This window comes from Ipomoea nil, unplaced genomic scaffold (assembly GCF_001879475.1).
Source record: "Ipomoea nil cultivar Tokyo-kokei standard unplaced genomic scaffold, Asagao_1.1 scaffold0684, whole genome shotgun sequence".
Taxonomy (NCBI): domain Eukaryota; kingdom Viridiplantae; phylum Streptophyta; class Magnoliopsida; order Solanales; family Convolvulaceae; genus Ipomoea; species Ipomoea nil.
Window position 1 is genome coordinate 562,556 of NW_017617112.1, and position 22,531 is coordinate 585,086.

Here is a 22,531-nt window from a genome sequence, read left to right on the forward strand (position 1 = left end):
GAAGAGTATAATATTATTACTTCTAAGCACGTGAAACGAAACTCAAATTAAAAAACATCATCACTCAATTATTAGTAGGTTACAGAATAGGAATGGAAATCAAAATAATAGTTAAGGTGTTTGATTTATGGGTTTATATATTAGGAATGAGAATTAAAAATCATAATTATTAGTGTTTGGTTGATAACTTTTTAAAACACAATTATGAAATTTGATTATTCCTTTAATTAAAAATTTCATTCTCTAATTAAAATGAGATTTCATTATATTGGTAATCTGATTTTTAAGTTTGGATTAGTACTTTTAGATTTTTGTTTTGATTTTTTTTTGTTCATATTGATGCATTGGATGTCATTATATTAGGATCAATTACCTTGATTTTTTGTTTGTCTTTTGAAAACATTTATTCCTATTATATAGAGTCATACACAACCAAACATCAATATTGGTAATCATTCTAATTCTACTCTACTACCAAACATGCAAAATACTTTCACCAAAACCTATTATCATTACCATCAAGACTATGTGGTTTAATGGTACATGGGTTAGACTTTCATTTGGAAGGTTGTGAGTTTGAACCTTTGTGTTGGTTCTTTCTATTTTAGTAGGTTGAGAAAGTATATGAACAGATACTACACTACATTGTAATAGAGCTAGTAGCATTGCATTTGTCATTCTGATCACATCCTTAGTTTTTGGTTGACAACTTTTTAAAACACGTACAATTATGAGATTTGATTATCCATTCAATTAAAAACCTCATTCCCGAACTAAAAAAAATGTGTGTCATTTCATTTTATTGATAATCTAATTTTTAAGTTTGAATTAGTGCTTTTAGATATTTGTTTTGATTTTTTTTTTTTGTTCATATTGGTCTGGCTTTGTTGGCCTGGAACTGAACCTTGGATACCGGACACTTCTAATCTGTATGTGTTAACTACAGTCTCTCAGCATCACAAAGAGGTTACTGTTAACTGCCTCATTGTTCCAACAACGAAGAAGTGGGACGTCGTTGATTTTCTGCATGAAATGTTTATCGAAAGGGATGTAGAGTTAATCAGAAAAATTCCCCTTGAATTGATACCCATTTTGAGGACCAGTGGCTTTGGAACGGTGACTTGCGGGGTATGTTATATGTATTCACTTAGGAATTATTACAAGAAAATAAATAAATCAATAATTAATAATATAATACCTTTAATAAGAAATAAGTTTATGAATTGCAACTACTAACTACTAAGTAGTAAGTGTAATTTCTTTTTTTTTTTCAATTTGAAATAAATAAAATTTTACAACTTTAAAATATTTTAATGTAGTAATTACTAATTAGTATGCTAGTTAGGTAATTAACTAGCTAGATAGTAAATACATAAAAGTTTAATACACATAAAACCAATGTCATAGTTTTTAATGTGATAATCTCATAGTCATTATTCTATTAAAGTGTATATGTAATACGGAGTATTATATTTTTGGCTAAAGTGTCATCTCGCACCATGAATTACTCTTGATTATTAATGACGCACCATGATCTTTAATAAGTGATATTTAAATCCACAAACCATTAGGTTTTCTACAGGTTATCGGTAACAATATTGCTAACATGGGATTTATTATTATTATTATTTCGTATTTTTCTTCTTTCGCCTTCGTATTTTTTTTTTTCGTATTTTTCTTTTTTCACTACAAGAAAAATGCACATAGACAACACTAGAAAGACAACAGTTTAAAAGTGTTGTCTTTTGTATAAAAGACAACAGTTTGGTCCAAAATCGTTGTCTTTGATGCAACACTTTTGTCAAAGACAACGGTTTTTACTTCATCGTTGTTATAAGTGTGTTGTCTTTGTGCATTTTATGAAAAGACAACACCACAACGAAAATGGTTTTTTAAAACCGTTGTCTATGTGCGTTTTTTTTTATAAAAAAGACAACGGTTTTTTTAACCGTTGTCGTTGGTGTGTTGTCTTTAAGCGCAATAGAATACACAACACTAGAAAGACAACGGTTTTTTAAAACCATTGTCTTTGTGCGCTCTTTTTTTTAAAAAAAAAAGACAACGGTTTTATTTAACCGTTGTCGTTGGTGTGTTGTCTTTAAGCGCATTAGAATACACAACACTACAAAGACAACGGTTTTTTAAAACCGTTGTCTTTGCGCATTATTATTCTATAAAAGACAACGGTTTTATTTAACCGTTGTCATTGATGTGTTGTCGTTAAGCGCACTCGAATACACAACACTAAAACGACAACGGTTCCGTTGTCGTTGCGCGTTCTTTATTTGTTTAAAACAAATAAAGGTTTTAAAATATAAAATAAAAACTAAGATGTTAACAATAAGAGTTGAACCTATGACCTCAAACTTAACAAGTAGTATAACCAACTAAGCAACACAAACTCTTATGTTTAAAGGTGCAACATCTGGTATATAACCAACTTTAGAAAATAGTTGAAGATTCCCCCCTAAGAAGAATAGAACCTAATACCTCTAACATAATAAACTAAGCTAAACCCACTAAGCCACACCAACACTTATTTACTCAAGCACAACATCTAATATATTACCAGTTTGCTTATGTGTTGTCTTTGAGAACCAAGACAATGATTATATAAAATAAATTAAGAATGCCACCACGAAGGATAAAACCCAAGACTTTTAACATAACAAACAAAGCTAAATCCACCAAGCCACACCAACTCTTGTGTATTAAAGTGTTACACCTTATCTTTTACTATAATTTAACAAAGAAAGAATGTAAGGTTAAGGGCGGTATGATAGGGGCCGGGGTTGGTAATCGACTCTTCCGGCTAGCGCATGACTAACAAGGTTAGTTATATGTTGGTAATCGACCCTTCCGGCTAGCGCATGACTGACAAGGTTAGCTATATGTTGGTAAACGACCCTTCCGGCTAGCACGTGACTAACACGGTTAGCTATGTTGGTAATCGACCCTTCCAGCTAGCGCATGACTAACAAGGTTAGCTATATGTTGGTAATTGACCCTCCCGGCATGCCTGGGACACGTTGAGAATGGATATGAAAGAGTAGTTGATCGATGCCGTACAATTAGCTATATCACATTTCTTTTGCCGCGATCTTAATTAGCTCTATGTTCATAATTACCAAATTATATATTCATAATTTTTGAATTGAAATGCATATTCATAATGATTGAATAACTCTGATTTATATTCACAATTACAGAACTTTATGTTTATAATTTGCGATGTTCATATTCCCAAGTGTTGATAACTATACAGTTTAGAAATTATGAATCAACAATACAGAAAGTATGAATCTGCAGTATAGAAATTATGAATTTACTGTATAGAAATTATTAATCTATACAACTGTATTTAAATTAGAAATATACTATATAGAAATTATGAATCTACATTATAGAAATCTATGAATCTTGTGTTATATATATATATATATATATATATATATATATATATATATATATATATATCATAACAAATAAGATACATACTACCTTTATACGCACTATTTTGGCCGTTAATCTCGGCATGTACTTCAGGCGTTATATATACATATATATATATCATATCATAACATAACAAATAAGATACGTACTACATTTTTAATAGTTTGTAATTTTGATTAGTTTTTTAATAATTTACAAAGAAATTTTTAATAATTTGTAATTTTGATTAGTTTTTTTTTTCTATTATTACTGATTAGCTTTTTATAGTCAAAATAATGGTTGATATGAGACCATAACATTTATACTTAAATTTTTCTATATCGTACATCGTACGGATAAAATACTATTATATATATCTTCTTTCATTTTAAGTTTTTTGTTTCCCTCCCAAAAAGAACTCACACAGTACACTTAGTGAAAAAAATTCAATTCCATCCCAAATAAAAATTCCTAACACTTAGCGCGAAAAAAAAAGATTCAGTTCCTTCACAAACAGATTGAAACTCACACGGCGGTCCTTTGCAAAAACAAAACTCAGTAGCGGCCCTCTGCAAAACACACAGCGAAAAACAGGCGAGAACACAATGGTAATCGTCGGCGGACTTCAATCTCTCGCCAACAAAGTGGTAACCGCCGGGGCCATCACCGCACTAGCGAAAAACACCGACGCTGTTTCTCCCTCGCCGGCCGGCCACCGCCGTCGGCGTTGCTACAGGTTAGTCATCATTTTTTTTTAAACCCTAATCCCTAATTTCTTAATTGTATTGTTGAATTTCCATATTTGAAAGCTATGAATGTTCTTAAACCCTAGGTTAGTTGTGGATTATTAGGTTAGTTTATGAGACAAGACCTGTATACTGTGTATATTATGTTGTGGATTATTATTATTATTATTATTTCAAAATGCAGTGGTTGTATCTCTATGCAGTGGATTATAGAGATTGTTTGTTGTATGGAGGCCACATCATAGCAAATGATGAAAGAATGACTAAATGGATCTCCTTAGGCAAGGGTAAGAGTTGGGAAAAGACAAAAATGACAAAGTTATGTTTGACAAAGAACATTCAAATTACCATTATCTGTTGTTTTATATGGTTTTGTTCCTAGTACTGCAAATTAAAGTGAGTTTTTGACAACAATTTTTATGGTATGAGTACATTACATAGTTGATAAAGAATTGATCATTGCCTCTCTACTTCTGTTTGTAATTATGAATTTCAGGATTGAGTCTGATATTGTTTTGATTGCAAAATTATGCCAGGGAATGCATTTAGATCCCAATTCCCAGTATATATCAAAGGACTAATAATTAGTAAGTGGAAATGCATCGATGCAAATGCTCACTATAATATTATCTTGCTTTATCTGTTGTTTTCATTAGAATGAATATCAAAGAGGTTGGCTTATCTGATATGGTGCTGGATTGGCTTATCTAACACTTTAGCACATTGTACACTTGAAATTCTGTACATACCATCTCATGCATTGTTGATTTCATTTTAGGGAGAAAAGTATGGGAAAACAGCAGGCTAATGGGTCAAAATTTAGGGAAATGAAAGAAAAATGTGGCAGATGTGCACATACTGTGAATTCTTCTGTCATATGAGCAAGACTAGTCTCAAACTATTTATACATTGAATTGCTTGATCATATTATGGTTATATTAGAGCTACTTGATTAATCGAAGAGGATGTAAGATCTTTGGTTTCATAATCTAGTATTCTAGTGAGTAGTAGAGGTGCATGGGTTTTTAAACTTGCAAATGGCAATTAGTAGGGGAACTTTCATTTGCTTGCTTCTGGCCCATAATTTATTAGTATTGGAGTTCTTTCCTGTCAGAATTCTATTAGCTCTGATGTTATTGTATAGATGCATAAACACACACACATTTATAAAAGGGGTGATTTTGCTGTGTCTCAAGTTTCAAGCTTAGATATCTATCTTTTGAAGAAGGTAGTTGAAGGCTGTGGTTTTATACAGTCTGACTCTTCTAAGTATCCTGATCATTTAAAATTTTGTGCTTTATAGGTTGGCCTGTTTCCAGATGTAATAGAGCGGAAAATTAAGCAGCATTTTGACAAGGGGGATGACGTAAGATATATTTGAATTACTTTCCATGCAATACAGATTTTATGACATTGTTGGTGATGTATGCATGGTGATGGAAGATTTCAGCTCTAGTGACCGGTGAATTCTACACTAGGAAGGATCATTTTCCTGGTTTTGGCAGGCCTTTTGTATTTAATGCAGAAGTTTTGTTGAGGTCATTATATCTAATCATTTGCTTTTCTAAGATTTCTGTTCTGCTGACCAACAATTTCCAACATTTTGTATATTATCCCCATTTCATTTATATAGGGTTGGGCGTAATGTGGAAGCTAAAGATGCGGTTAGGGGTGCTTTAAAATCACCATGGTGGACTTTGGGTTGTGAATATACCAGGTCTGCCTCTGTGAGTAATGAATATAGTCTTCTTAGCATGCTGTCTGTCTGATAAATAATTAGGATCCATGGTACTTTCAAGAAAATAGAATCTCTCCCTCTTTCTCTCAGTCTTTCTCTTTCTTGTTCTTTCCACAGATCAATTAAATGGATTATAGATCAAACTGATTGATTTAGTCTAATCTGATGGTTTCATTTTAGTTTTCAAATCACAAGCAACATAATATCCAGTTATTGGATGAGTCTCCAGGTTCCTCCAAAACACACACATATGTATTAGATTTTAGAAAGAATTAACATGATGGGATCAGTTGTTTTTGTTTTTGGTTTTGGTTTTTTTTTTTTTTTTTTTGTTTTTTTTTTTGTTTTTTTTTTTTTTTTTTGTTTTTGTTTTTTTCCTTAAGATTTGTGAAAAATATAAATATATTAATACCTCATATTTCTCCAGCATGCTCAAGACATTAGAGAGGTACCAGAAGTGCAACTATGGAGCATCAGAGACAAATATATCCACAAGGGACTCTTTGGTACGTATTTCCCAACTATTTCTACAATTCCCTTTAATAATTTATTTTAATGGGTAATAAGAGAAGTGTTTTACTTAAAGTTTATTGTTTATAAATTGCTTATTACCATATATGTTTATTAATTTTCACTTGAAAATTTAACACTTAAAATTATTGAAAGCATTTGAGGGAAAAATGTGCAAGTTTATTATAAAAATTTAGTGGGCATGGTGTGTATATTTTACTTGAATGTGCTTGCATAACTATATCTTTTCTTTTAAATGCCAGAGTGATCTCCATGGCGTTCCACTTGCTCCTTCATCTTTACTTGGGATGGCAACCTTCATTCCACCAAGTCAAATTGCTGCATGATAAGTGCTTATTTGTCTATATTTTCCTCCCTTTCACTAAGCCATTTTGCTTATAGATCACTCCAAATTTCATGAGATTATGATTAAATTGTGTTATTTTGCTAGGAGTTTGGTTTGGAAAGCATTGGAAGCAAAGATGAGTAATATCATGCATTTTGGTGGATATTGGAGTCAAGTGGAGCATTTTGGATGAATTTGGAGTCAATGAGAGCCAAATATGAAGCTATGGAGATGGATGCAACACTTCCAAAGGAGTCTAGGGTGGTTCTTTCAATGGTCTTGGTCATGTGGGCAAACCAAAGCAAAAGAGAAGCAAGCGACCATGCAATTGCAATTCCCGACCTGCACGTTGACGTCATGGTTTTTGGACCATATCTCAAGCTAAAAACATCCAAATTACATGATTCTTGTCCCATTGCAAAGAATACTCAAAGGACTACAACTCATATTCAGACATCAAAGCCTAAAAAGGAAGCCACAGTGGTCAAAATCATCCTTGAAGTTGAAGTTCCGAACTTACAGATTTCACTCGAAACTGACCACTGTTTGGTAATTTGATCATATCTCGACCTAGGATTGTCCAAATTAAGTGATTCTTGCGCCATTTGAAAGAAGACTTGAAGATCTACAACTTTCATGAAGACACCGAAGCCTAATTCTGAACATAAAGTGGTCAAAATCAGCCTACAAGTCGGAGTTGCGTTGTAGAGAAGCACTCGACGCGTCGAATCTGGGCAGTGAGGTCGCGATTTGCATTCTGTAAATGCTCGACGCGTCGAGAATTACGCTCGACGCGTCGAGCCCCCCGTCTCTGCTCTATTTTAGCTGAGTTTTCACTCATTTGTACTCGGTTTTGAACCCCATTCGAATCCTAACTATTTTCTACTCTTTCTTTTCATATTTTAGTATTAGATTAGGTGTAGATTTAGGTTCTTTATCATATTTCAAGCTTGTATTGAAGGATCTACACTTGGATTTCAAGATTCTACCATCCATTTTCAATAGAGAAGCTTTCCTTCCTTTTATCCCTTTCTTTTGCAAGATTTATGTTTGTTACTTATGCTTTTGTGTTCTTTATGTTATTTAATCATGAGTAGTTAGTTTATGGACTTGAGTTAGGGTTGTATTATCTATCTTGATGCTTGATTTGTGATTATTGCAAAAAGGGGAAGAACTCTAACCTAGGGTTCTTGAGTTTATGAAGGATTTGTGTTTGTATATTGTTAATGCTTGGTGTACAACATTCATTGACATGTTTTGGAGGATTCTTGGCCTCAATGAGAGTTGGGTTAAGATTCCAAGCTACTCCTTGCATAAACCCGATTTTTCCTATGAAAATGGGGGAAGTTGGGGGCTTTTGATGCTTTGTGTGCTTGATGGACTTGGAATTGATTTACCACGAAAGTGGGGCAATTCCTTGTTCTAATCCTTGTTTATTAATCATGAGAATGGTTCGTAGACTAGGATACCTACGTGCATTCCCGCTTGTTTCCTTGGTTACTTGTTCTCCCTAATCCCTTAGGTTGTTAAAGCATCTAGATGATAATGCTCCCTAGCTTGAGTCCTATTTCTTTATTTTTGTGTTTATCTTTGTGTATATGTGTTAGTCTTATCATTTCCTTAAACTTGTAGTTTGCTTAGCTTCTTGTTGATTTCCTTATGCTAGTGTCTAGTTTATTGTGATTGCATATTGCGTGCCATATCCCCCAATCCCCTGAGGACGATATAACACCCGAGCTCACATCTTATTTTTGCTACATCACTGCACTACATCCATTTGTAATGCATCAATAGGGAGTATGTATGATTTGATCATTTAGATTTGGTTCGTGGAATTGTTTTTTGTAGTATTATGACTTGGATGATATATGATTCGATTTGAATTGGTCATGGACGTATTTAGACTTGTTAATTAGTTCTTTTGTATTTTGAACATTAGCTTGTGCAAAACTATGTAACTACACTTGGCCATGGTGAATGGATAAATTGATTTTTTATATGATTAAAATTTAAGCAGGTTAAAAACTGTTGTCTATTTTATAATAAACAACAATTTGAAACTGTTGTCTTTTCTAAAAACCGTTGTCTATGTGCATCACTTTTAACAACACCAGTTTTAACAACATTGAATAGACAACGGGTCAAAAACCGTTGTCTTTGAAAGAAACAACAACGGTTTAAAACCGTTGTCTATGTTCGTGACTTTTAACAACACCGGTTTCAACAACACTTAATAAACAACGGTTAAAACACCGTTGTCGTTTATAGAAAAGACAACGGTTAAAAACCGTTGTCTATGTGCGTAACTTTTAACAACACCGGTTTCAACAACACTTAATAGACAACAGTTAAAAAACCGTTGTCGTTTCTAGAAAAGACAATGGTTATTAACCGTTGTCTATGTGCGTGACTTACAACAACACCGGCTTCAACAACACTTAATAGACAACGGTTAAAAAACCGTTGTTGTTTCTAGAAAAGACAACGGTTAAAAAACCGTTGTCTATGCGCGGGACTTACAACAACACTAGCTTCAACAACAGAAATTATACCCCTACGACAACGGTTATTAACCGTTGTCTATGTGCATTTTTCTTGTAGTGTTTCCTAAACATATAGGTTTGCTCTGCGTTTTTCGCTTCTCGTTTCTCCGATACCAAACTCTGCAAATCCTCGTTTGGTTTGTACTCATGGCCTCCTTCGAGCAAGCTCCGCCCGACGATGCTAGAGCCAGAGAGAAGATCTTGAAAATGAAGTGGGCTCAGTGCCACACCGTCGCGCGCTAATTCGTTAAAGCACGGTAATGTCATAGGGGAAGCCGGTTGTTAGGAACAAGTGTACTTAGATTTTGATGATACCAATCTTGCTAGGATCGTAGACCCCTCTTTTTCATTTCTTAACCTTAGAACTTTCGTGTTAGACGAAAGTAATAGCAACTCATCTTGTGATTCGGTTAAAATAGCATAAATACACGAATCTGAGTTGTGTTCAGTAGTTTAGGTCTACAAGAAGAAGTGAAGATGAAGAGAAGACCGAGAGAACAGCATAGACCGAAAGATGGAAGGCTCTCGGGTAAATATCAAATGATAAAGGAAGTCATTTTATCATCAAAGACAACGAAAGATAAAGACAATCTTTCGTATGACACTCCTGAGACCATCAAGTCTAAGTCAGATTTAAATAGACAAATTTAATACATGAGCAAAGAGAATGTTGTCTATGTTTCACAGTTGAGGAATTATCCTAGACAAAAGAAGTCCTAGGAATGAAATTCACAAAATCAAGGAGCATTAAATGATTAGTACTTCTTGTCAGAAGAAAAGGACAAAAGCCACAATGCTTTTTGACACTAACGGCTACACAGTACAACCGCAATAAATGATCCATGCCCAAAGGTTAATACACGCTGGTTAATAGGTTTGAAATTTCATCTCCCTCCAACGGATGAGTTTTCCTCACCTATAAATACCTCTCTTCACCACTGAAGAAAGGGCTAGCTGGTTGTTCAATTGATTTCATCTACGAAAAGCTCTTCAAACAAGTTCATCTAAAAAGCTTTTCAAAAGCCAGTGTGTGTGATTGTGAATTTTTCAAAGAAGCTCATCAAGATATATTCTTCACAATCATCAAGGAAGTCTCGCATCTTTATAAGAAGATTCATCTGATCATCAAGTCAAGACCTCAAGCAGTTGGAGAAATACATCAAATTCATCCAACACTCAACTCTAAAGAAGAAGTTGATAGAGGCGGAGTTGAAAATAAACCTTTCAAGTAGCTGTCCGGCTTAGTGATCAAGGAAGCTAGCTTGAATAGTTTGTACTAGGAGTGATAGTGCAAACCCTTTCACAAGTTGTGAAAGAAGAGTGGAGTAGGCTTTGTTGATAACCGAACCACTATAAAAATCCATCTCTCTATCTCTCTTTACTTTCGTGCAAATATCTATCTGGCATTGCAGGCATATCGACCACATCTTAAACCTTCATAACGAAACCGTGCAAAGTTCATCTTAAAACAAAAATAAAAACGATTAGAGTTTATTCACCCCCCCCCCCCCCCCCTCTAGACTCTCTTTCGACCCTACCGCGACCAACACCGGTGAGGTTCTTGGCGGCGGAGACGAGGAGGTGGTCGTAGAGGGCGACTGAGACGAGGATGGCTTGAAATCCCTATTTAAATTCATTTTATATTCATCCCTGTTTAAATTCATTTTGTGTTCACACATGTATCGATTGATTGTAATAATAGTTTAAGTCGAAGAGTTCATGCAACCTTTCAAATTTCAAGATATTTAAAAATATCAATTTCAAGATAAAAAATTTAAAATGCATGCGTTTTGTGTGGGCGGCACAATTACTTCTCCCCCTTATTATAGATGTGAACTGCCGCCCATAATTACTCATTTTCTTGGGCGGGAATTTTTATCTATTTTTATTTACCAAGTTTCTACTTTATTATAGTAGAGGATAGAGGATTTTGAATGTATTAGCTAATGTTGAAACTGTGTATCTATATATGATTAAACTTTGCTCTGTATCTTTTTTTTTTTTTCTTTTTTAATGCTCCGTATTTTTTCCTTTTTTTTCTTTTTCTTTTTTTGTTAAACAATACTTTGTATCTAAATGACTAAATCCCTAAATCACTAATGGCACGTTTGGTTCACGGAATAGGCTTGGAATGGAATAACATTCCCAGTAATAGGCATATTCCTTTGTTTGATAAAATCTTTTATTCCCAAGAACATTGTTCCTAGGAATGACTTATTCTCCTTGCAAAGGTAATAGAGATTCTAGGCACCCCTGGTATTAGGCTATTCCTGAATTCTCAGGAATAGCCTAAAATTTCTATTTCTTATTTTACCCCCCCCCCCCCCCCCCCCAAATAAATCTAAAACATGTCACACTGCTCTGCCCTGTCAAAGCCATTGCCGATGCCGGACAGAGGAGGAGAGGTGTAGACCACCGTCGAAGCCATCGTTGCTGCTCTGCCCTGCTCGCGGGGAAAACAGGGTTCGCTAGAGAGGGTCCCCGCCACTGCCCAGTCGTCGGCCGCCGCAACAGTTCGCCGGCGAGGAGAAGCTCGAGCTCGTTAGAGACCATCACCGCTGTTGCCTTCGTCTTACTGTTCGCCGTGGTCGAGGGAGAGAAGGAGAGAAAGAGAGAAAGACGAAGGAGAGTGAGGCGTGAAGGAAGAAGATGGTGGTGTTGTTGCATCGGATCTGCCGTCTGCTGGTTCTCGCCCCAACGCAGGTGGTTCTCGCCCCAGATCCGCTGCTCGTAGCTGATGCTTCGCCTTTCATTCTTCCATCGTAACTGCTGTTCATTCCACCGGCGACGAGCGGTGGTGGCGGATCTGTTTCTCCACCGTCCCTGTTCTTGGCGGCATCGGATGGTGAGAAGAGAGTGAGAAGAGGAAATGGTGAGAGATGTGACATGAAGGACGGTGGGTTTGGTACTTTGGTGAGAGATTTGAGGAGGGTGAGAAGAGGATTGGCTGTTTTTAATTTTTTTTAATTTATTAAATGAAATTTTAATTGTTTTTTTGTAAGGATATTTATGTCTTTTAAAATATATTTCATTTTTATTCCTTAGGTTAACCAAACACTGAAATATAATTTCTAAATTCTATTCCTTCCGCGAACCAAACAATAGAATATTCCTTGCCTATTCTATTTCTTATGGAATAGCATTCCTATTACCTCAAAATTCATTCTATGAACCAAACGTGCCATAAGTGTCTCTTCAACAGGGAATCCCATACGGCAACAACAACAACAACGACAAATACGGCATCCACAACCTTCATACGGCGTCAAGCTGTCACAATTTTCATACAGCGTCGGCAATTTTCACCAGAGCTTCGATACACACCACCGTTGAAAGTTGAAACAAAGCTATGAATCAGTGACAAACAAAGAAGCCAAGGACAATGGACAACGAACGTCAGTGGCAAAAAGTCTTTCAGCAAATAAGGTGATCAATTAAATTTTCCTTCGTTAAATCAGCAAATATAGGCATAATGTTCAATGTTATTGTGAGTAACTGAACACTTGAAACTATGAAGTATATATGGGCATAATATACAGTATTTTTGTTTATAATGTACTGAAACCTATAACCTATGAATTCAATTTATAAACAAACTCTTTGAATTTTTTGTCAGTTTTGGTGGTCCTAGTTCATGCGAGAAGTTATTATTATGGGAAGTCATAGAAGGCGGTGGTGGTGGCGGTGGTGGTAGTTCCTTGTAAAGAATCATGAGTATTTCAAAATAATAACAATAATAACAACAACAACAACAACAACAACAACAACAACAACAATAATAATAATAATAATAATAATAATAATAATAATAATAGGGATTTAGATACGGAGTATTGTTTGTTTTTTTTTTTCTTAAGCAAAGATATGGAGCATTAGAATTGAAAATACAAACTTTTATTTTACCATTAAATTAGTATCCATATAAACCTACAGAAAATGAAAATTGAATTTTTTTTTTTAAAGAGTTGTTGTAGTTAATTGAATGTTTTTTTAGTTCAGAGTGCTAATTGAACTTTCTTGAGTAATAAAGGAACTATTTGACCCTTATCCCTATTTAAAATAATAATAAAAAGGATGTATTTAGCGGTTGTTATAACTACACCCTGTGATTTCTTCTCTACACCTAAATTTTAATCCCCTATCCCATTATTTAAGGTCAGTGTCCGATTAATATTATTACAACCCGTCTCATTTGTATTGGTCCTATAAGGCTATAAAATCATGTAAAATAAAAATTTTGTGTTTACAATATCCCATATCTTAGCTTGTACATGAATTATTGCATATATGTTAATTATTACTTGAGAGTTAAAGTACCATCACTCAAAAATGTTGTTTGACTTCTTGTAACAGCAAGATCACATACCAAGTATACATGTGCATTTAAGAGAGGAGACCAATAGTCGAATCTCGACAGCAGCAGTGTAGGATTATGCTCAAAGTGAGCACATCTCTTATACTACCAACATTTGGCTCTATCTGCTGAGCCTTTGAGTCACTGTGATTTACATCCTCCCAAATCTTTCGGTGTGAGAGACTTTGGGGTTGAGGATTCAACCATTTTAAAGAAAAGTATGCGTGTGCATTGTGCACCCATTGATGAAGGTAGTTGGGTGCTAAAATAAACATTTATTGTTGGCAACAGTGCACAAGATCGTCAGTCCACTTTGGCATAAAACCGTACCAAAGCTAAAGCATTATTAGTACTACTTAATTAGAAGATCAGACCAACTTAATATTTGGATAATAGGTTGTTAGCAGAAGATGATGAGATGACGTCAATGGCGCAACCAAGAGGCCAAGCTGCTTCAACCATGTAGTTTTTGTACTCAACTTTCTTCATCAACGTAATCTCCTTGTAAGGGTGTAGGCCTGCAGATTTCAACAAGTATTTAACTTTTTAATTTAAAATAAAGATTCATAATTAATGATGAAATTATTAATTCTTAATACATATAGTATTTGTTAAGAACTAGGAGATAATAATCATGAAGTTACCAAGTCCATCCACGAGCAATGTGTATTGGTACACCAAATCCATGCATAAGTATGGATAATCTTTTTCCACTGCATTAGGAAATGTAGACTTCACATCTTCAAATTTAGTTTCACAAGCTAACTTTGCTGCCACTAGGAATGATCTTGGCTTAACTATTTTAGATGCCTTTCCTTCGTCAATAATACCCACCTACACGATTTTAAAGAAATATATTAGTTATTAGGAAATTCATATAACATTCAGATGATCGAGTTTTAGGATGTTGAGCGGAGGCTAGTGAATGAAGAGCCAAATCTAACACAGATTGATAGAAAATTCATATAACATTCAGATGATCGAGTTTTAGGATGTTGAGCAGAGGCTGGTGAATGAAGGGCCAAATCTAACACCAGGTTGCTAGAAAGTTCATATAACATTCAGATGTAGAGTTTTAGGATGTTGGGCGGAGGCTGGTGAATGAAGGGTCAAATCTAACAGCAGGTTGCTAGAAAATTCATATAACATTCAGATGATAGAGTTTTAAGATGTTGAGCGGAGGCTGGTGAATGAATTGAAGGGTCAAATCTAACACCAGGTTGCTAGAAAATTCTTATAACATTGAGATGATAGAGTTTTAAGATGTTGGGCGGAGGCTGGTGAATGAAGGGTCAAATCTAACACTAGGTTTCTAGAATGATTGTTGGACGGAGGCATGAAGATGCAAGTCCGTCAACACCTTATCTCTTGAAAATGTGGCGGTATCTTCCCTATGACTATAGTTTTTGACGTAATGGTAAAGCCTTTGATCCTGACATAGGACATATATATATATACTCAGTACCTATATATATCTTATTTATTTAAAGTATTGAAATTATCAATTAATACCATTCCAAAGATACTTACATCAATGGCTATATCATAGAAATATGACGAAATGTCGACATTCTCCATTCCAGCCCCTCCTCCACCACTCCACACCCCATTGAATGTGCAATTCGGATACTTACAGGGTGCCCTAAAATCAACCACTTTTCTGGCTAATTTCCTGCAATTCTTCAAGCTTGAACCATTTGGTGGGGCTGTAACTTTGTACGAGACATCATTGTATGTGTAGTAACCTACACAAAATTTGTTGCATTGCCATTAGTTTCATTCTTTTGCCTTTTTTTGTTTATATGTATAGTGGGTGTTAGTAAATTTTGATATATAGGGAACTTAACAAGAACTAAAGAGGATCAAATCGGATAACACTTCAAGGCATACAATTTGTTCACTTTATTAAATGTTTCTTATCAATTCGTAATCAATGCAACGTGATGGGGGTGTTTGGTAAATGACTATTAGCTTATTGTATTAGTGGGTTTGACTAGTTGATAACATTAACTAATTGTAAAAAAATGTTTGGTAAATTAGCTGTTAGCCGATTACATGTGTCTCAAAAAGTTGATCGAAAAAGCCACTTTGAGCAGCTTTTTGAATTTTAACGTTTTGGAGCAATAAGTTGTTACAAAAAACAAAGTAATCAAAAACTTACATTTATTGTTTAATCAAGTTAAACATCTAATAGCGGTCAAATAAGCCAAAATTGACTAATAAGCTAATTATGTTATCAAACAGGGCCTATACCTTTAAATTAAAATAGTTAGCCTATCAGCCAATTTTGGCTTATTTGACGACTATTAGTTGTTTGACTGAGTTAAACAATCAATATGAGTATTTGATTAATTAATTTTTTATAACAACTTATTGCTCCAAAATGCTAAAATTCAAAAAGCTGCTCAAAGTAGTTTTTTCGATAAGTTTTTTGAGAAAATCATTTTGTATGTAATCAACTATCAGCTAACAGCTAATTTACCAAATATCTTTCTACATTTAGTTAATGCTATCAACTAGTCAAACCCACTAGCCCAATAAGCAAACAACTATTTACCAAACACCGTAATGAATATGTAGATATTGAATTTCATTATTTAAACAAATTCAATTTTAAGGATGAAAGTATGGTATATATAGAAATGTTTGTCTAAATCTTCTATTTTGTATGAGGCTTTTTTTTTTTTTTTTTTGAAAGGATGAGGCTATTTCATACTCCTCAACTCCAAATAAGAGTTTTTTGCATTTTTGGTCCCACGACTATAGTGACACTATCAGAATTGATCCATGACTTTCAAACCTTGCAATTTTAGTCCACGACTATTGTTTTTTTGGCAAAAATAGTCCTTCCGGCCACTTTTCCATCAAAATTTCACCGGAGTAAAAAAATTTCATTTCTAAGAGGGCTAAATTTGACATGTTTAAGAAGGCTTGTATTACTGATTGTTTGCTGCCATATTTTGCAATAAAGAATTGTTTTTGATCTAGAAAGAATTGTTAAGGGAAATGTCAAATTTAGCCCTCTTAAAAATGAAGAAATTTTACTCCGGTGAAATTTTGATGGAAAAGTGACCGGAAGGACCATTTTTGCCAAAAGAACAATAGTCGTGGACTAAAATTGCAAGGTTTGAAAGTCGTGGATCAATTCTGACAGAGCCACTATAGTCGTGGGACCAAAAGTGCAAAAAACTCCTCCAAATAATGATCATGCAACTTTAAAAAATATTTCTTTATAAATATTTAATTGTGCGAGGGTGCACTTCATAAAATATGATAACATTCAATTTGGAGAGCTTACCATCATAACCTTCTAAAACACAAGGGTTGGTAGAGTTTCCTATGATAACATTCAATTTGGAGAGCTTACCATCATAACCTTCTAAAACACAAGGGTTGGTAGAGTTTCCTGAAGCCTTGAATATCTCAGCTCGGCTTGCTAATTGTCCATAGTTCAAATAACTATACACAATATTGTTATAACATTAAAACTGTATTATTTAGAAAAAGTATACATATATGTGTGTGTGTATGTATAATCTAGAAAAAAAAAATATTTTAGCAAAAGTTTTAGGGACAAAAACCTGTGAACATAGAGATAGTATTGGGCTCCCAAAATATATTTTTCTTGAACATAAGGCTCTTCTCCATTATGAGGTTTGGGTGCATTTGCAAAAGTGTCCCCTGAGACAGCATATGACACTTGTACTGATCCACCACCAAGGTCAATTGTTGCTATGGTGTTTTGGTACCCTTTGCCCAAATTTCCTAACAAATAATTCATGGCAACCTGCACATATATATAATATATTGGAATAGAATATTATTTTTGAATCACTTTTTACTGGTTAGCATCTAACATTTACGGTTTAGATTTAAAATTCATGTTTTTCATTGATTTTATAAAATTTATCAAGTTTGCATATTTAGTTGTTAAAGATGGCATATTTAAGTGTTCAAGTATGCATAGTGAAGTTAATGATAATTACGAAATGCCACTACGTTTTTTTTTTTTTAAAATTGGATTAGAACCATCGAATTTTTACAAATGTAAGACTAAAATTTGTTATTAATTTTCTCCTGAAGTGTGTTCTCATGGTATCCAAAGCCTCTATATATATTATTTATTTACCCAAAAGTAAGTGCCTTCTTGACTTCCTTCAAGAATTGAAACCCATTCTGCCTTGGACTTGAAATTGCTTTCATTCTTGAACATATCTCTCACCTGTAACACCAAAATTAATTTTACAAATAGAGAGTTTGTAAAATAAATAGATCTATCTATGTGGTATATATAAAAATAGTAAACAACTAAATAAATAAAGCACAAAATATTATCAATGACATTATGGTCTAGTGGCACAGAGTGACTTTCCTAAATGGAAATTCATGGGTTTGATATATTATTGAAGTAACTTTATCACGATTTTATAATATATATTTTTTGAAGTTTTCTGATCAAACCCATAAATTTGTGTACACACAAAATTAAATATTTACCGCTTGCAGGATTTTATCAGATGCATCTCCCTCTAGCAACCTAAGCCCTGCAGTTGCCTGTGTTGCCAACAATTTATATGTTTAGGTACATAATTAAAATTACTAACAATTAATTAAATTGTTAAATGAATTTAATTAATTTGTTAACTGACCCCAAGCTCAAGTGGTGTATCAGGTTGCAACTCAGTTGGTACAACACCTTCTGCTTCTAGAAGGAGTGGCTCAAGTGACTTGGCAGCCGCTTCTGGATCATCTGCGTATGAACTCAACCCTGGGGTTATCTGCAAAACAACGTAACGTTGAATTGAAGGCTACAAAAACCTCGAATATATTATTCTAACTCATAAAATTCAACAATATCGTTTTAAACTATGGCCCACACAATAATTTACTCTATCCTTGAGGCTCGGGCAAAGCCTTGCCCCCTGCCATCTCCTAATACTCGATATGTTTTAAATATTTGGTATAATATTCAAAAATTATATTTAACATTAGACTCTAATGCTAAACCTTATTATTCGAACAGTAGTCTTACAAATTATTTTAACATATTAGTTTTACGTAATATATTAAAAATTAATCTATAATAAATTAAAATAAACTTGTAATTCCTTTCAAAAAAGATAAACTTGTAATACAATGAAAATGAATCTAAAATAAATTAAAAATAAAAATATATGTATTTATCTTGTAATATGTGTTAGAGCATTCATATTAATAGATATTTTGTGGTTTTTGAAACAATACATGATGACATAGTGGCGAGAGAAGGTAAAAGAGAGAAAATTGGGGTTGCTATGCAAGGGAGAGTTTTTTGAAGAAATGTGGGACCCACTGAAAAAAACTCCCCAATAGTGCGCCCAGCGGACGTGTCAGGCGCGCTGATAGTCACTCTTTTAAAAAAAAGAAAATCAATTTTTTTTTCTTTTTTCTATTCTTTTTTATATTCTTTTTCTTAATTACACAGTCTAATTACACTTACAAAATTTTTTCAAAAACCACAAAAAACTTCACTATTCAGGCAATTTATATCCTACACCACGGCGCACGTTGCACTATGCGCCCAGATGCAAAACGACGTCGTTTTAATTTTTTTTTTTTTTTGAAATTTCCCGCCTCAATGAATGGCAGTAGTTTTTTCTTTAAAAAAAAACCCGCTGTTCAAGAATGTACATAATGTTATACTAGAATACACATAATTGTATACATGAATGTACATAATTATATAACAAAATATACATACTCTTTTTAAAAGATAATACACATAATCTAACATAATACATAATAAACATAAACTTTTAACATAATACACATCAACTATTAACATAATACACACAAATTTTCTGATTCGGATGTACATAACTGTATAAAAAGAACGTACATAATTGTATAAAAAATGTACATAACTGTATGAACCAATACACATAACTGTATGAACAAATACACATAACTGTGTGAACAAATACACATAATCTCAGCAACTTTCTACCGCGCCTTCCAAAACGACATCGTTTTGGGAGGCGCGCGGCACACAATGCTATGTGCGCCGAACGTACATAATTGTATAAAAAATGTACATAACTGTATGAACCAATACACATAACTGTATGAACAAATACACATAACTGTGTGAACAAGTACACATAATCTCAGCAACTTCCTACCGCGCCTTCCAAAACGACCTCAAAACGACATCGTTTTGGGAGGCGCGCGGCACACAGTGCTATGTGTGCCGTGGTGTAGAATATAACGATTGCACTATTCATGATATAATAAACTGTGCTAGAGGGCCCAGACTTTAAAAGGACTTTAGCAAGTGGGTACGGCCATACATCAATTATTTATTTTTGTTTTTCTACAAAAAAAAATAATAATAATAATAATTACTTTATGACGGTACGGTACCCACTTATTAAAGTCCTATTAAAGCTTGGGCCCTCTGATACAGTGTAATGGTTCGACAAAACGATGCAACTTCATCTGTATCACATTATTTTATTTCTATTTTGCTGAATAAACGTACTCCGTATCACTTTATCTTATTTCTAAAAATATCTCATTAGGTACCATATCTTTTAAATAATTGGCTAAATCCAAATTGGATGCTTTACCAAGAATCTTTTCTTCAATTATTATGCTAGGGACTAGAGTTCATATTATATTATGAATGTTATCTAAAAATTATATTTTTACAGTTAATAAATTTGTAGTTAATAATTTTTGTATTTATAAATAAATTGTAGGCACGTAACATGATAATTACAGACATATAAATATGATATCTATACACACATAATATAAAATGTTGGTTAACATGTATGTGTTTGCAGTTAACAAACTTTGTACTTGCACTTAATAATTTGTGTCTGCAATTACATATGGTGTGTTTTCAATTTATTTACAAGTACAGAAATTAACTGCAAATACAAAATTTGAATGTTATTTTTGAATTAAAATTCACAATGCAAGATAAATTTTGATCTGTAGTATAATTTGCCTCTTTTCTTTGCCCAAACCGAATCATAAGGATATGTATTACGGAGTATATTAATTATTTTATATTGTTCTTTAAATATGCCAGAGTAACAAACCAGCGCCGTTAAATTACACACATTTTTCGTGTTTATAAGTGAAAAACGCGAACGCGGAAGGAATTAATTAAATAAAATCATAGACCATAAATGAAGAAAGAAGAGACAATAAAATACTTCATCTGTCTTATTTTATGTGTCAATTAGTTAACGAGGTTTGACTAAATTTATTTTTAATTTAATTTTTCACAATATTAAGTCTAGTATTAGGGATCATTATATTGTGGACCGTGGTGCATATGTTAATTACTGTCGTTAGTTTTAACAGAGCGTGCATTTTTTTGTATGTTAATTACCAACTGACACTACAACATATCTAAACCGACACTGCCTCACGTGTTATTTTTATATTATCAAATGAAACTGCAGTTATATCAAAATGATACTGTAGTTGTGGTGAAATGAAACTGTAGTGTATATAAAATGAAACTGAATAACATTTCACATATTTGAGTGTATATTTTACAATGAAGCTGTAATTATATCAAAATGATCATGTAGTTGTGTTTTAATAAAACTATAGTGTATATAAAATAAAATTAAATAACATTTTCACATATTTGAGTCTATAAATATCGAATGAAACTGTAGTTATATCGAAATGAAACTGTACTTGTGTTGAACTGAAACTACAGTGTATACAAAATGAAACTGAATAACATAGTAACTTTTTACGGAAGGGTGCGGAACGGCGCGAAATGGATGTCGTTTCTTATCATTAAACAAAACGACGGCGTTTTGATGCGGGGTGCATGATATAATTTGCCTTAGTATTAGTATACACAATTTATATATTTAGAAACTATACTAAAATACTATTAAACACGCAAAAATATATATTAAATTTAAAAATAAGTAAAAATATTAAAAAATAAATTAGTTTAACCAATGAATAGTAAATATAACAGATAAAATGAAATAGACAGAGAAGTAAAAAAGATTTATACCTTGAGAAAAAATTCAACGCCATCGCCAACAGGGAGAAGATCTAAATTTTCATCAAAATGAAAGACATGAACTCTGCTGCCCGTGCTTCCGGCGTCAAATATAACGGCGTAGTTACCGGCTTCATGGTTCAGTAGCACTCGCCGGAGATGAGACCTCGAGAAACAAGCAAGGGGGAAGAGGAGAAGTGCTAATGATATGAAGACAAGATGATGATGACTAGTGTGTTTCATGGTGTTATGCTTCTAAAGAAAATAAAATAGATAATGCTGATAAATGGGAGGAAGGGACTAGGGAGTGCATCTTTTATAACACATGGGAAAAGTACTATTAGAGTTGTATTATATGTACTCTCAAATTTTACTCATTCATTTTTATTTTATGATATGACAAATAAAAATTGACTATTTTCATCACGTAAGTTCCAAAAATGTGTATATTTCAAAATTTTGTGAAAAGAAGTAAAAATTAAGAGTAAAAAATAAAAGTATATGTAGCATTTTTCATAATATTATTAGTTATTACTCCGAACTTTTAAGCACGTGAAACAGAAGTCAAATTAAAAATCAATCAATTATTACTATCACTCAATTATTCCTAGGGTACTCCTATGGATAAGAATTTTTCTTTATAATATATAATTATATTTTTTTTTTATAAATAAGTAGATTTTTTTTAATGATACAGTACACTCTATTGATTCATAACAGCTCATGAATGAAAATGACTCTTTTCTTTCATTTTATTTGTCATGATTATTATTTATTAGTAAAGCTAATTCATTTTTATTTATTTTCTTTAGTATTTTTAATTATATTTAAATTTCAAA

General features: G+C 33.3%; 2 protein-coding genes across 2 annotated transcripts; one reads left to right on the forward strand and one right to left on the reverse strand.

Moving 5' to 3' along the window:
* Positions 1-5,322: 5,322 nt before the first annotated feature.
* On the forward strand, positions 5,323-7,297 carry LOC109175114. The gene is made up of 6 exons (XM_019324363.1): positions 5,323-5,406; positions 5,482-5,544; positions 5,622-5,716; positions 5,812-5,895; positions 6,344-6,422; positions 6,690-7,297. Exons 1-6 carry the CDS (start codon positions 5,323-5,325, stop codon positions 6,771-6,773), a joined length of 489 nt encoding a protein of 162 aa, XP_019179908.1. The 3' UTR covers positions 6,774-7,297.
* Positions 7,298-13,875: 6,578 nt separating this feature from the next.
* On the reverse strand, positions 13,876-21,990 carry LOC109175205 (apyrase-like). The gene is made up of 9 exons (XM_019324462.1): positions 21,705-21,990; positions 18,319-18,447; positions 18,167-18,223; positions 17,799-17,891; positions 17,251-17,456; positions 17,037-17,128; positions 15,200-15,414; positions 14,314-14,503; positions 13,876-14,187 (listed from the first exon to the last, which is right to left on the reverse strand). The coding sequence occupies exons 1-9, from the start codon at positions 21,933-21,935 to the stop codon at positions 14,048-14,050; spliced, it is 1,353 nt and encodes a 450-aa protein (XP_019180007.1). The 5' UTR covers positions 21,936-21,990; the 3' UTR covers positions 13,876-14,047.
* Between the last annotated feature and the right edge of the window lie 541 nt (positions 21,991-22,531).